This window comes from Etheostoma spectabile, chromosome 24, assembly GCF_008692095.1.
Source record: "Etheostoma spectabile isolate EspeVRDwgs_2016 chromosome 24, UIUC_Espe_1.0, whole genome shotgun sequence".
NCBI classification, from domain to species: domain Eukaryota; kingdom Metazoa; phylum Chordata; class Actinopteri; order Perciformes; family Percidae; genus Etheostoma; species Etheostoma spectabile.
The window spans coordinates 70,576-82,279 of NC_045756.1; the positions used below are offsets into that span (position 1 = coordinate 70,576).

The following is an 11,704-nucleotide window of genomic DNA, read 5'->3' on the forward strand; positions in this document are numbered from 1 at the left end:
TTCGCCTTTTGAGAAAATAGTCCCCAGTATATGAGGTCAGAGACGGCTGTGTGTCACGTGACATTGTTATGTGTTCACAACGTGACTAACACACCTCAAACACATCGGAACCTCAGCATACCAAGGACGTTATGGGAGGAGACCCAACCCGAGCTAAAAAGAGTTATACCTTAGCGAACACGCTCCGCACTATGCATAGCTTCATAACCGATGAATTACACACACACACAAACACACACACACACACACACACACACAAACCACACACACACACAAACACAACACATAAATAAGGGTTTTGTGTTCTTTACAGTATGTGTGGGAGCGAATGATGGAGGCTCAAGCACAAGGAACAACCGGACCAGAGAAGGCCTCTGCTCTGTCTCATCTCCAACCTCAAGGTGTACGGGAGATTATTAATGGTTTAAATACACATTAATGACAATTACATAATTAAAATAATATTCCTATGGTATATGGAAAGGTTTAACTGATTTGGACAATGCGGACAAATAGGTTTATGTCAAAAGATTAGTATTGATGATTTATCTTTATTATGTATTATTACTTTTTCACCACTGCAACATGTTAAATTAGTAAATACTGTATCATAATATTCTATAACTGAGGTGTAAATATCCCACTCTTACATGTCTTTATTATATTTCTACTATTCGGGGATCAATAAGTATTCTGAGTTGATTCTGATTATTGTCTAGATTTGCGCCATATATTTAAAAATTTCCTACTTTGTATTACAACTCAGGACAAATGTTTGTATCTTATTAAATAAGATTAGGGTGGTCACAACGATCATTTCAGGCTATTAATTTACTATGCTAATTGTGTGTGGCCTGGAAGATATCCCACAAAAAATTAAACAGGTTTAGTTTGCACAGATTCATTTGTTTGTTTTTTATACCAACACAATACCCCAAAATCATTCCATTTACCGACATATTAGAACATAAAAGGATAAAATCTCACTTTTAAAAAAGCTGGAACCCAGAATTCTTGTAACATATGCTTAAAAATGGCTGAAAGTGTAAATGCTCATTATTGTAACACTAAATAGATCTACTCTTACTCAGATTTTTATTTTCAAAATAAAAGACTTTGTGCAGAAAAGAAAGCAAGCCATAGTAAGTAAATGCGAGATATATGAACTTTAAAATATACATGAATGGGTTTTTATTTAATGCGAGTTTGCTCAAAGGTCTGTTTTTGGGGGTTTTGTTTGTCAGGTATGGCTCTCAGAGTCTGACTCTCAGTAAATGTTCCTCAATCTGCTATAACCTCCTCGGGATCCACAAGCAGGTTAAGACCTGCTCCTCCCCCCCCCCCGACTGGCCCATTGCATGATGGGGAGATTTCGTGTCCGACTGATCCCGGACCGCTTGAGTCGTTGCACAACGCGGGCGACGATAATCTCAGAAGATTCACGACTCCCGCAGTCGAGACCGGTCTGAGACCAGGCGGCGCAACTGATTTTCCCAAACTGGCAAGAACCAGAGCAGCTGGGAAACGCAGTTATACAGGGCTGATTCCAACAGCTGATTGGTCACCAATCGACCCCCAACGTGATGACTTTTATACAACGTTTTAATGTTTTTAATCGGAGGGAGTTTAAATGCTATTTGTTTTTTTCTTTTCTCTGATTTAAAATCCGATTCGGTACAGAACAACCGTTCAAGTTAGTTGAAGTCAGAGGGGACTAAAATCCGTCAATCAAGATCAGCATAAAGTCTGTGATTAAAATCAGCAACACATCGCAGTAGAGAATTTTAAGATCTTCTCTGTCATAATACTAAACACTAGAGGGACTGTGTAGATGATTGTAGGTTGATTATATGTTATTAAATTGGAATCGCTGCACAGTGTGTTATTGTCATTTCATGTTCAGCCGGAAAACAGCTGAAACAGATGCGAAAAATGTCTGACATTACCACAGCATTTTGTGACCCCCCCCCCCATCTCGAACGAGCCTACTATTGGTCTTTGGCTGCTCTCTGCTGGTCAAACACAAACGTTACAGCTTAGCAGACCATGACCCAGGATCTCTGAGTTCTTCTTCCTTTTGCACACGTGGGAGTTGATGTGGTTCGGTAAAAGAAACCTTTGCGGGTATCAAACCTGTCGCCTTGATTCCTTCCACGTGCATAGTCTTATACCTGGGTCCTATTTCACCTGTAACAGTATACGAGGACAGGTGCCTAGTCAAGATACTGCTCACAGCCGCGAGGAAAGTGATAGCCAGAAGCTGGTATAAGTCCGGTTGTCCTAAACGGAAACAATGGTTTGATGTCGTACAAGAAATACGGGCTAGGTTTGAGAGAAGGTCTGTGTACCCAAAGATGGCAGAAGTGGACACTTAGACACACACTTAAATAAAGCATGAGGACATTGGTTCACAGCCTGGACTCAGTGGATAAAGCATTGACTTGAAATGTATTTTTATTTCTATTTTATTATGGCTATCATCACCTTTTCCCACAGGAGTTTCCCCCTTTTTCATGTTTTGTCATATATTACTCACAAATTGAGAAGCCTGATCAGTTGTAACAATATACTGAATATTATAATAATAATAATAATAATAATAATTTATACTGTTTATTGATCCCCAGTGGGGAAATTACAATTTACACCCTGTTTGTTAGTAACCAACTTGCACCAGGGCCTGAAAGCGCCACACACACACACACACACAAAAACACAACGACGCGGCAGCACACACACGCACACGCACACGACACGGGCACACACCGCACACGACGCGCTCAGGGACGCTACATCATGCAGAGATGTCAGTAGTGGGTGGGGGCAGATTGCCACGCTGGGACGCGGTCCTGAGGGTGGAGGGGGGGGGTGGGGGGGGGGGGGGTACGGTGCCTGCTCAAGGGCACCTGGCATGCCCGATGTGGCATCGATCTCCAGCCGACCAGCCACACCCGTATCTTGGTCGCATATAGGGGACTGTGAAGGCCGAAGTTGCCACGAACCACAACTCGTTGCCGCTACTCCCGGCACCGCCCTACTTCAATAAAACTAGAAGTTAAAAAAAACAACCTATGACCTTGCAGGCTAGGGGGGTCGCCCTCCAAAAAAAGGAGCCCCCACCAACGCCCTAGACCACCTTCATGTCCCACCCGGCGCCCCCCACCCTCTCGCCCCTCTCGTCACCGTGCTCTGTGTTTTTGAGGGTTTTGTCTCCTGTTAGCTGGCGAGCTCTATCATCACCGCGGCATCACACTTCGGCCTTCGCTCTTTAGGACGGAAAACCTTGCCCACTTACTCCTTCGCCCGAATTCAAACCACGTCTCTGCAAACTCTCTCTCGCCAATATCGGAGGAGTTCAGGAACTATTTACTATTTAAGCTTATTGCCCTTTTTTGGCTGTTAGCAAGACGCCAGTCTGGACAGCAGTCTACGTTGTTTAGGCTGTCGCAATAGGCGATTTTTGCCTCTTTTTATTGTAATGTTCCTGCCCTCTAATTCAGTTTTATTTGGTTTTCTTTGCTATGGCAAAACAGCTAAACCCAATGACATTGTGACAGGACATGTTATAAAGCTTTGGGGCTCAGCACGCGAATCCTCGTACCGGGCAAGTTTACAGCCAGCACAGTCACACACACCACACACCCAGGCACACACACACACACACACAAGACATAAAACCACACATCACACACACACACCACACCAGCCCACACCACAGCACACACACAGCACACTAGTGGGCTCTGGACTTACATTACTAGCGCTTGGTCACTTTATCACTTTAACACTGGACTCAACACTGACACTTTGATAATAATTTATGGTCTTTCTTGTCTTTATTTGACGAATATTCTTGTTGTTGTTGTTGTTGTTATTTTGTTTTCTTTATACTGTCTTTTTTTAATCTATTTTGTTGTTTTTCTTGCTAAAACTGCTGCTGGAATTTTCAATTTCCTTGCGGGAGTCCTCCCAAAAGGACCAACAAAGAGAAGTCTACGTCTTAAGTTTAGAACAGTATCAAAAACAATCTGCAAAATAAAAATACACACAAATACAAATGGAATTAGCAAAATTGGAGGCACACAAAATAAAGCAATAAGGCAAAGTGATTGTGTAAGAAATTCAATGAAGGAAAAGAGCAAAATAATCAGATACTTGGGTAAAATACAGGAAGAGAACAAAGTGATAAAATGTGACGTTAAAGGAAAATAAAAGTACCTGAGTGTGGACCTGAAGTGTGGACACAGAGTGTAAATTGTAATTTCCCCATTGGGGATCAATAAGCAGATTATCGTTATTTAATTTAATTAAATTTTAAACCGTTTGTGTTCGTGTGTTGTCTCTGTTGTCGAGCTGCAGGTGCGTGACGGAGCCATGAGCTGCCTGGTGGAGATCTACCGCCACGTCGGAGAACGAGTGAGGATGGACCTGGGAAAGAAGGGTCTGCCTCAGTCGCGGTGCGTTCAAATGCTCTCCGTAAAAATGCATGAATAACTTACACAGTGGGGTTCGAAGGTTTGGGCACCCCCCCCCCCCCCCCCCCCCCCCCCGGTAAAAAATGTGAGAAGAAGCCAAGAAAAGATGGAAAAAGCTCCAAAAGGCATCAAATGACCGATTAGACATTTGTATAATATGTCGCTAAAAGTTAGATTTTATTTAATCATTTACACTTTCAAAATAACAGAAAACTACAAAATGGCGTCTGCCTTTTGGAGATTTTCCCATCTTTTCTTGGCTTCTTTATGCACATTAATATACATTTTTTGCCCAAACTTTCAAACCCCCACTGTACTTCTGATGTGTTGAGATCACGTCCGCTGTTAACCCCATTTTTAACAAACAATTTGAAAATGTCCGAAAAACAGTGAAAACTGTCCATCATAGGTTCCCAGATGTTTAGTTTACAGCAATATAAAACAGAAACTACAAATCCTCAACGTTTGATCCTCATGTTGTCCTCATGTTGTCCTCATGTTGTCCTCATGTTTGTCCCCATGTTGTTCCCCATGTTCCCTCAGGTTGTCCCATGTTGCCCTCATGTTGTCCTCATGTTGCCCTCATGTTGTTCCCCATTGTTTGTCCTCATGGTTGTCCTCATGTTGTCCTCATGTTGGTGTCCTCATGTTTCCTCATGTGTTGCCTCATGTTTCCCGTGTCCCCTTTTCCCTCATGTTGTCCCATTTTGTCCCCATGTTGTCCCCATGTTGCCCTCATGTTGTCCTCATGTTGTCCCCCATGTTGTACTTCCCATGTTGTCCCCATGTTGTCCTCATGTTGTCCCCATGTTGCCCTCATGTTGTCCTCATGTTGTCCTCATGTTAATTAATTTTGGGTCTTATTCAATTTTATAGCATAACCCTTGTGTTGTCCTCCCGTTAAAATTGAAACTTAACCCTTTTGTTGATGCTTTTAAATCAATGTTTTTAAAATTTTTGTCCCTTTTTTCAACACTTTATCCAATGTTTTTTTGACGTTTAACACTACGTAACACTAAGTTATTAACTTTAGTTTTACAGTTATTTTTGGAATTTATGGTCAATAAACCTCATTTTAGGAAATTATCCCTAATGTTTGAGTTAGAAAAGCAGAAATTAGGAATTATTGAGACTAAAATTAAAGGAATGGATGTTGATGATAATCACAGACTGGAATATGTCAACTTTTACTCAACACTATTTCAACAACACTTCCATTTGTTTTACAATGCTATAAAATAGAATAAGACCCAAAATTAATGAAAGTAGAGATTTGTACTTGGCAAAGAGCGTTGGAATCAATCATGTTATTTTGTTACTGTGGCCTATTTAACTGCTCCCTGGAGAGTCTGAAATGAGCCAGTTTTCTGTTTTTCGGAGGCCTGAAGGCAGCAGGGCTGTTTATTTTCTACCGTGAATGTGGTGTTAATCCCCCCCACCCCCCCTCTGTCCAGGCTAAACGTCATCTTCAGTAAATTCGACGAAGTTCAGAGGTCAGGGAACATGGTCCTTTCACCTGTGTCAGGTAAGATCACGTCTCCTGCTCCTGAGTTTAGTTACTACCACCATGACGAAAGACCTGCATGTTTTCTTAAATCTTGTCGTTGAACCTCTCATTTTACACCTAATTTGTTCCAGTTTGCAAATACATTGCACACACAGTCTAGTACCTGCATGTGACGTAGTTGCTCTGATATGTTTGTGTATTTTGGTCTTCTGAGTTTACGATAAAGGCTGTAAATCTAAAACTTAAAGAACGTGGAGTACAATAAGTTACAAGGTCTGAGAGAGTATCTCCGCCCATCGGTCACAGTGAGCATGTTGTGTGAAGTGGGAAGCCCTGGTCCTGGTTTCCACCGGTCTCGGTGGGTGTGGGGGTGCCGTCTTTCAGCCAGAACGTAACCTGAGCCGGTTTCTTTGTGCTCGGTGAAGGTGAGCAGCTTTCACCCACCTCGCTGCGGGGAAAGTGACCCTGCTGATTGGGACAGAGAGGGCTGAAGGAGCTGATTTCTGCAGAGAATATTACACCACATATTAGCAGCTGACTGGGTAAAGTTGAGCCTGTTTGGTTGAGGAGTAAAACCCAGACTGAGGGACATCAGATTGATCTTTTGAGTCCCTTGAATTTAGCTGACAGGCCTCATCGCTGTGGTCACGAAGCTCAGCTTTCATCTCAGGGGGGCTGTGTGAATTAAAAAGAAAAAGACATGAATTTGAGGGAACAACGTGAATTTGTCACTGAGATAATCTGACATGAAGGAAGGAGCTTTACCCATTTACAGATTATCTCTCTTATCACAAATCTAACAATCACAACCTTTTTTCGAGGCAGATGTTATGTGACTTTCTGTTTTCCCAAGTAAAGCATCCGGGTTGTTTACATGTTAAAAGCTTTTATTGTGAAGTAGCTGCAGGAAGTGTTCATTTTGCAATAAATCAGTGGACAGTGAACAAGTGCTTGCAGGTCTTGGGGCCTGATTGCTAATTTCTATGGAAAGAAAAAGCTTATCATCTAAGAAAGGTAATTTGATATTTGTCACTATGTTTTTTTTTGCATTAGATTTAGTGCATTAAAGCTCCTCACAGGCTTAGATTGTGTGTCTGCACCCTGGTTTTTAATGGAAAGAAACACACGTCCTTCACTTCAAAGAGATGTGGACGTCAGCACGCTGACCTGAGCAGGCGAGGGAGAAGCATCACCTCAGACCTGGAGAACGGGGATGAGAAAGAAAACGAATGAATCATTCAGAGAAGAACATAACATAGGCGTTGGTTTCGGGGGGGAACGCAGGGAACGACATGTTCCTCCCTCAAACCAAAAGATAAAACTGCAGGAAAAAATAGGCTCAGATTGAAAAAATTAAGTCATGATAAAATGTTATTTCTTGCGTTATTTAGTGTCTCGTCTTTCCTCCGACCCGTAGCTCAGTGATGCCTCGTAATATTAAGACTTTATTCTCCAATGCTATGACTTGATTCTAGTTGTAGTGAAATATTATAACTTCATTTTCATTGGAAAAACAACTTTATTCTCAGAATATTACAACTTTTAAAAGTTGTGACCTTTTTTCTCATAATATTCTGACTTGTTTGCGTGATGTTATATCTTTTATCTTGAAATATTATGACTTTATTTTCATTAACAGACACTTACAGACACTGAAACTACATAAAGAAACAGAGAGAGAATGAAAAACTAACATAGGAAGAAAACCGAACGGCTGCAGAAACGTTAAAAATAAACCATACGACTGAGATTAGGACGAGAGAGATTGAGAAAGCCAAGAGGAAAAACTAAGACTCTGCAGCCCGGGGCTCTTATTTTGTAGGAGTGGTGTTAGCTGTCGTTGCTACAGTCACAAGACCTTTTGGTTGGAGGGGAAGGGAGGAGGCAGCAGCAGTGCATCAGCTCGGGCTCCGTGTCGCTAGCTCCACAGGAAGGTATCGTCTCGCACACTTAAGCTGCGTCCCTGCAGGTAAATACATCACATACAAGAAGCAGATCATTTCTAATTCAATGTTTAAGACCTGTTTTAAATACCCGCACGTCTCACGTAGACACTATTCATCTGTCTGCTTGTGTTGTGGATGTAGAAACATGTTGTTACCCGACTCTCTCTGTGCTCGTGAGCCTTGATAATTGCACCGGGATCATAATTGGGACCTGAATGCCACACGTAGCTGAAGCTCAGTGATGCGTATAATCCCACTTTGCTCAGTCTAAAAACATGACGATAACTCAAGTTAATTTGGGTGAAAACCATTTTAAGATTGTTGATTTAGGGAACATAGTTTGAGGAACACGAGCCGTCGTTGCCACCTGCGTTGTTGTCAGTTTTGCAGGTGTTCTGTGTCGTTTACTGTCATTACAGGTGATATGTTGTGCAGCATTACAGTCTAATCTAAGTTAGTGCACCAGCAATGATGACAACTTTACTTGTATGACACTTATCTTGAGTATAAAGTCAACAGGAAAACCAGATAAATTAGATAAAGAGAAATTAAGCTAGTGTAAAAAGCCAAAGAAAACACAAAAGCAGCATTTGTCGATCAGAGATGTAACGTGTCCTTTAAACCCTTTATAACATAATATTACAATTGATTTAAAATGCATTCTTGGCAGCCAATCATCATCCTTGCAAGATTTGGTTTGTTGAAATAATTCAGATATAATTAAATTAGGTAATACATAACTTTCTGCAGCAGTAAACAGATGGTCTGATTTTACAGGTCATCTGATTTAAAAACAACTATTCCTGAAACATGGCTCAGTCAGTTTAATAAAAGACGAGCAGCCTGAAGCTTTTTGAACAATACTTCCACTATTTGGAAGATGTTACGTCACTTTTATACAAACCAGGGCAGCAGCTAACTTTTTATTTTTAATATCAATTAGTTTTCTATTGATTCTTTGGTGAATAACATGTCTCAAAGTTTCTTACAAACTCAAACCGACTCAAACGATTAATCTATTTTCACACTGTTTCAGACAATTTCTCTTTTTGCTTTAGTGCAACTTAAGTAGTATAATTCAAATGATAGAGATGGTTTGTTTATAGAAAATGCAGATTTTGCTATATAAAAAAACAAAAACAAACCTGGGGGTTATTTAAAAGTTGTGTGACTTGGAGTAAGAGCATGTTAGAGTGCAGAGCGGATTTTTTAAATGTTAAATCCCCAGTGCTAGTCATCCAGCGGACTTCTTCTGACAGAGCTCCTGGCTCAAAAGAAGTGTTTATCTCATAAATACAATGCCGCTTTTTTAAAATTCTTTGAGTAGAGCTTGGTGAATCTGAGTTGAGTGCGGAGCGATATTAAAAGTAGAGCAGCCGGTAGCCAAGGAAACACCTCAGCGCTCAAATGCTCTGACGACTTGTACCTTTTATTACTCAGCACTTAGGACGCAAAGGGCTCGAACTGAACTGACATTTTGAACAGCTATCTGGTCCGATATGAATATATATGTTAATTATTTCGGGTCAAGGGCTAGTAACTACTAATACCAAGTTAAGCATGAACTCTAGCCATTGTTGCTTGCTGCACAATAGGCCTTGTTTCCAAGTAAGCTCGTCCTCACTTGGTTTAAAGGGGTATACGCCCCTTTGTCTTAGCCCTACCCCTGGATCGAAAAGAGGATTGGGACAGCACTGGGTCCCGCGGGAACGTGCAAAATCAAGGGGAAGGGGTAAGACAGAGACATGAGATTCAGCCTAAGCCTCAAACTGCGTCATCTTTGGATGTTTGGTGGCTCTGAATCCAGCTCCGTGGGTTTTTGGATAGACCGGGACCCGGCTGTGTGCGTCACGCAGCGTCAGGAGGTCCTGCAGGGACGGCGCTGAGAGACGAGGACAGATACTCTCTGCCAGCAGGGCTTGGGTTGCACAGTTGGAAACCTCCTGAATAATGAACAGTGTGCAGGGGACAGAAAGACAGCACCACGCACCAGTGAGTCTTTACAGACAGGTTGAAAGAGCCCTTAAAGGGCATTTAGGGCTGTTAAATGTCACATGCTGTTTTAGTCTAATTCACCTTCTTTATGTGTATATAAATTGAAGACATACCTACTGAGCTTAGTGTGCAAGTTCATTAGGTGAACTCCTGGCCTCCACACACATAAAAAATGGCGTCTTCAGAAATTTGGGCACCCTGCAGAGTTTATAGCATGCACCGCGAATCTCTAATCTGTCATTTGATGCCTTTTGGAGATTTTTTCCATCCATCTCGGCTTCTTAATACACATATATACACATTTTTACTTCTGATGTGTTGAGATAATTTCCTCTGTTAGCCCCATTTTTAACAAACAATTTAAAAATGTCCAAAAAACAGTGAAAACTGCCCATCATAGGTTCCCAGATGTTTAGTTTACAGCAATATAAAACAATTCCTCAACGTTTGACCCTCACACATTTAGGCGTGCAGAGATACAGGTTTAAAAATTAAACTATTGTCTAAAACCTCCCTGCCACAGCGGCTCAACACTGACACTCCTCTCTGCACAGACGCACGCAACACAACAGGAAAGCTCCTCTTCACACAAACTAGAGGATACCCAACAGGAAAGTGGTTTAGTCCAAACAGGAACAGAGCCTGATTGACCCGAAAAACCTAACAAGTCAACAAAAATATAAAAAGGTTAGGTAGGTTTCAGTTACAATACCAGTTTAGTTTGGGTATAAAAGATATTATCAGTGAACTTCTGCTGTCAGAGCAAGTAGAAACCCTCAAATATTTGTATGTTGCACCAGGGTAATGGTCATTTTTCCCAATTGACAGTTTAATTTTTACTGTTTTCTGATAGTTTTCTAAACCAAACAAGTGTCTGACACACACACACTTAGTGAGTTTGACACTGGACAATATTATCTGTATATTATCTGTATATTATCTGTATATTATCTGAATACTATCTGAATATTATCTGAATATTATCTGGATATAGTTGACCAAAAAAAGGACTCAACAGAGAATTGTTAGTTGTCTTTGAACCCTTTGTGCGCTCCTGAAAGCCTATTGGACAGTTTCATGAGTCAAAGTCAAAGTCTGCTTTATTGTCAATTTCTTCACATGTCAAAACATACAAAGTGATCAAAATTACGTTTCCCTCTATGAAGACAAGACCTTTTTAACCAATTAGGTCCACAGACAAACATAACATTCAAGTAAACAATATAAAAAGTAAAAAAAATAAGAAGACACAGACAATGAGGAAAATAAGAGCAGCAAAATTTGCTTTAAAAATGTGCAATTATGCATACAGTAGACAGTCAATGTAATGCAAGTTATGTAGAGCAGCAGGAATGTGTTCAGAAGTGTTTTCAGTGTTTTTCATGAGATGAAACCTCTTATTGTGAAAGAAATCAGCTCTCTGTTGATCACTTGAACTCACTTTATTACTACCACTACTTGAACTTTACTAAATGATTAAGTGGCTCGATACGAGACGTTGGGGGCAAAAAACACTGATTAAGTGCGATATTTTATGAAAGGAAAAACTCCAAATCAACTTCTGATGTGTCTCTAAAAGTATTTCCTTTAACCCTAACCCTGGGACAGTATTTACTGATGATCTAAAGACACTAAACTCACCAATACTCAACGTATTTCTCATAAAATCCTCACTGTATCTCCAGACTCTTGCTTGGTCTGATTGTGCGAGTGAAGCCTGATAGCTCTGTGGGAACGTCACTCCCTCTGTTGTTCCAGCTGGTTGGGGTGTGCACGGGGGG

At 41.0% G+C, this 11,704-nt stretch overlaps 1 protein-coding gene across 1 annotated transcript in view; it reads left to right on the forward strand.

The window, feature by feature from the left end:
- Positions 1–11,704, forward strand: part of LOC116673800 (CLIP-associating protein 1) — a gene marked incomplete in the record, with an annotated part of 89,945 nt that overhangs the window by 10,944 nt on the left and 67,297 nt on the right. Inside the window, 2 exon segments of the mRNA XM_032506069.1 lie at positions 4,360–4,457; positions 5,930–6,000. Coding sequence (XP_032361960.1) covers positions 4,360–4,457; positions 5,930–6,000 — 169 coding nt within the window.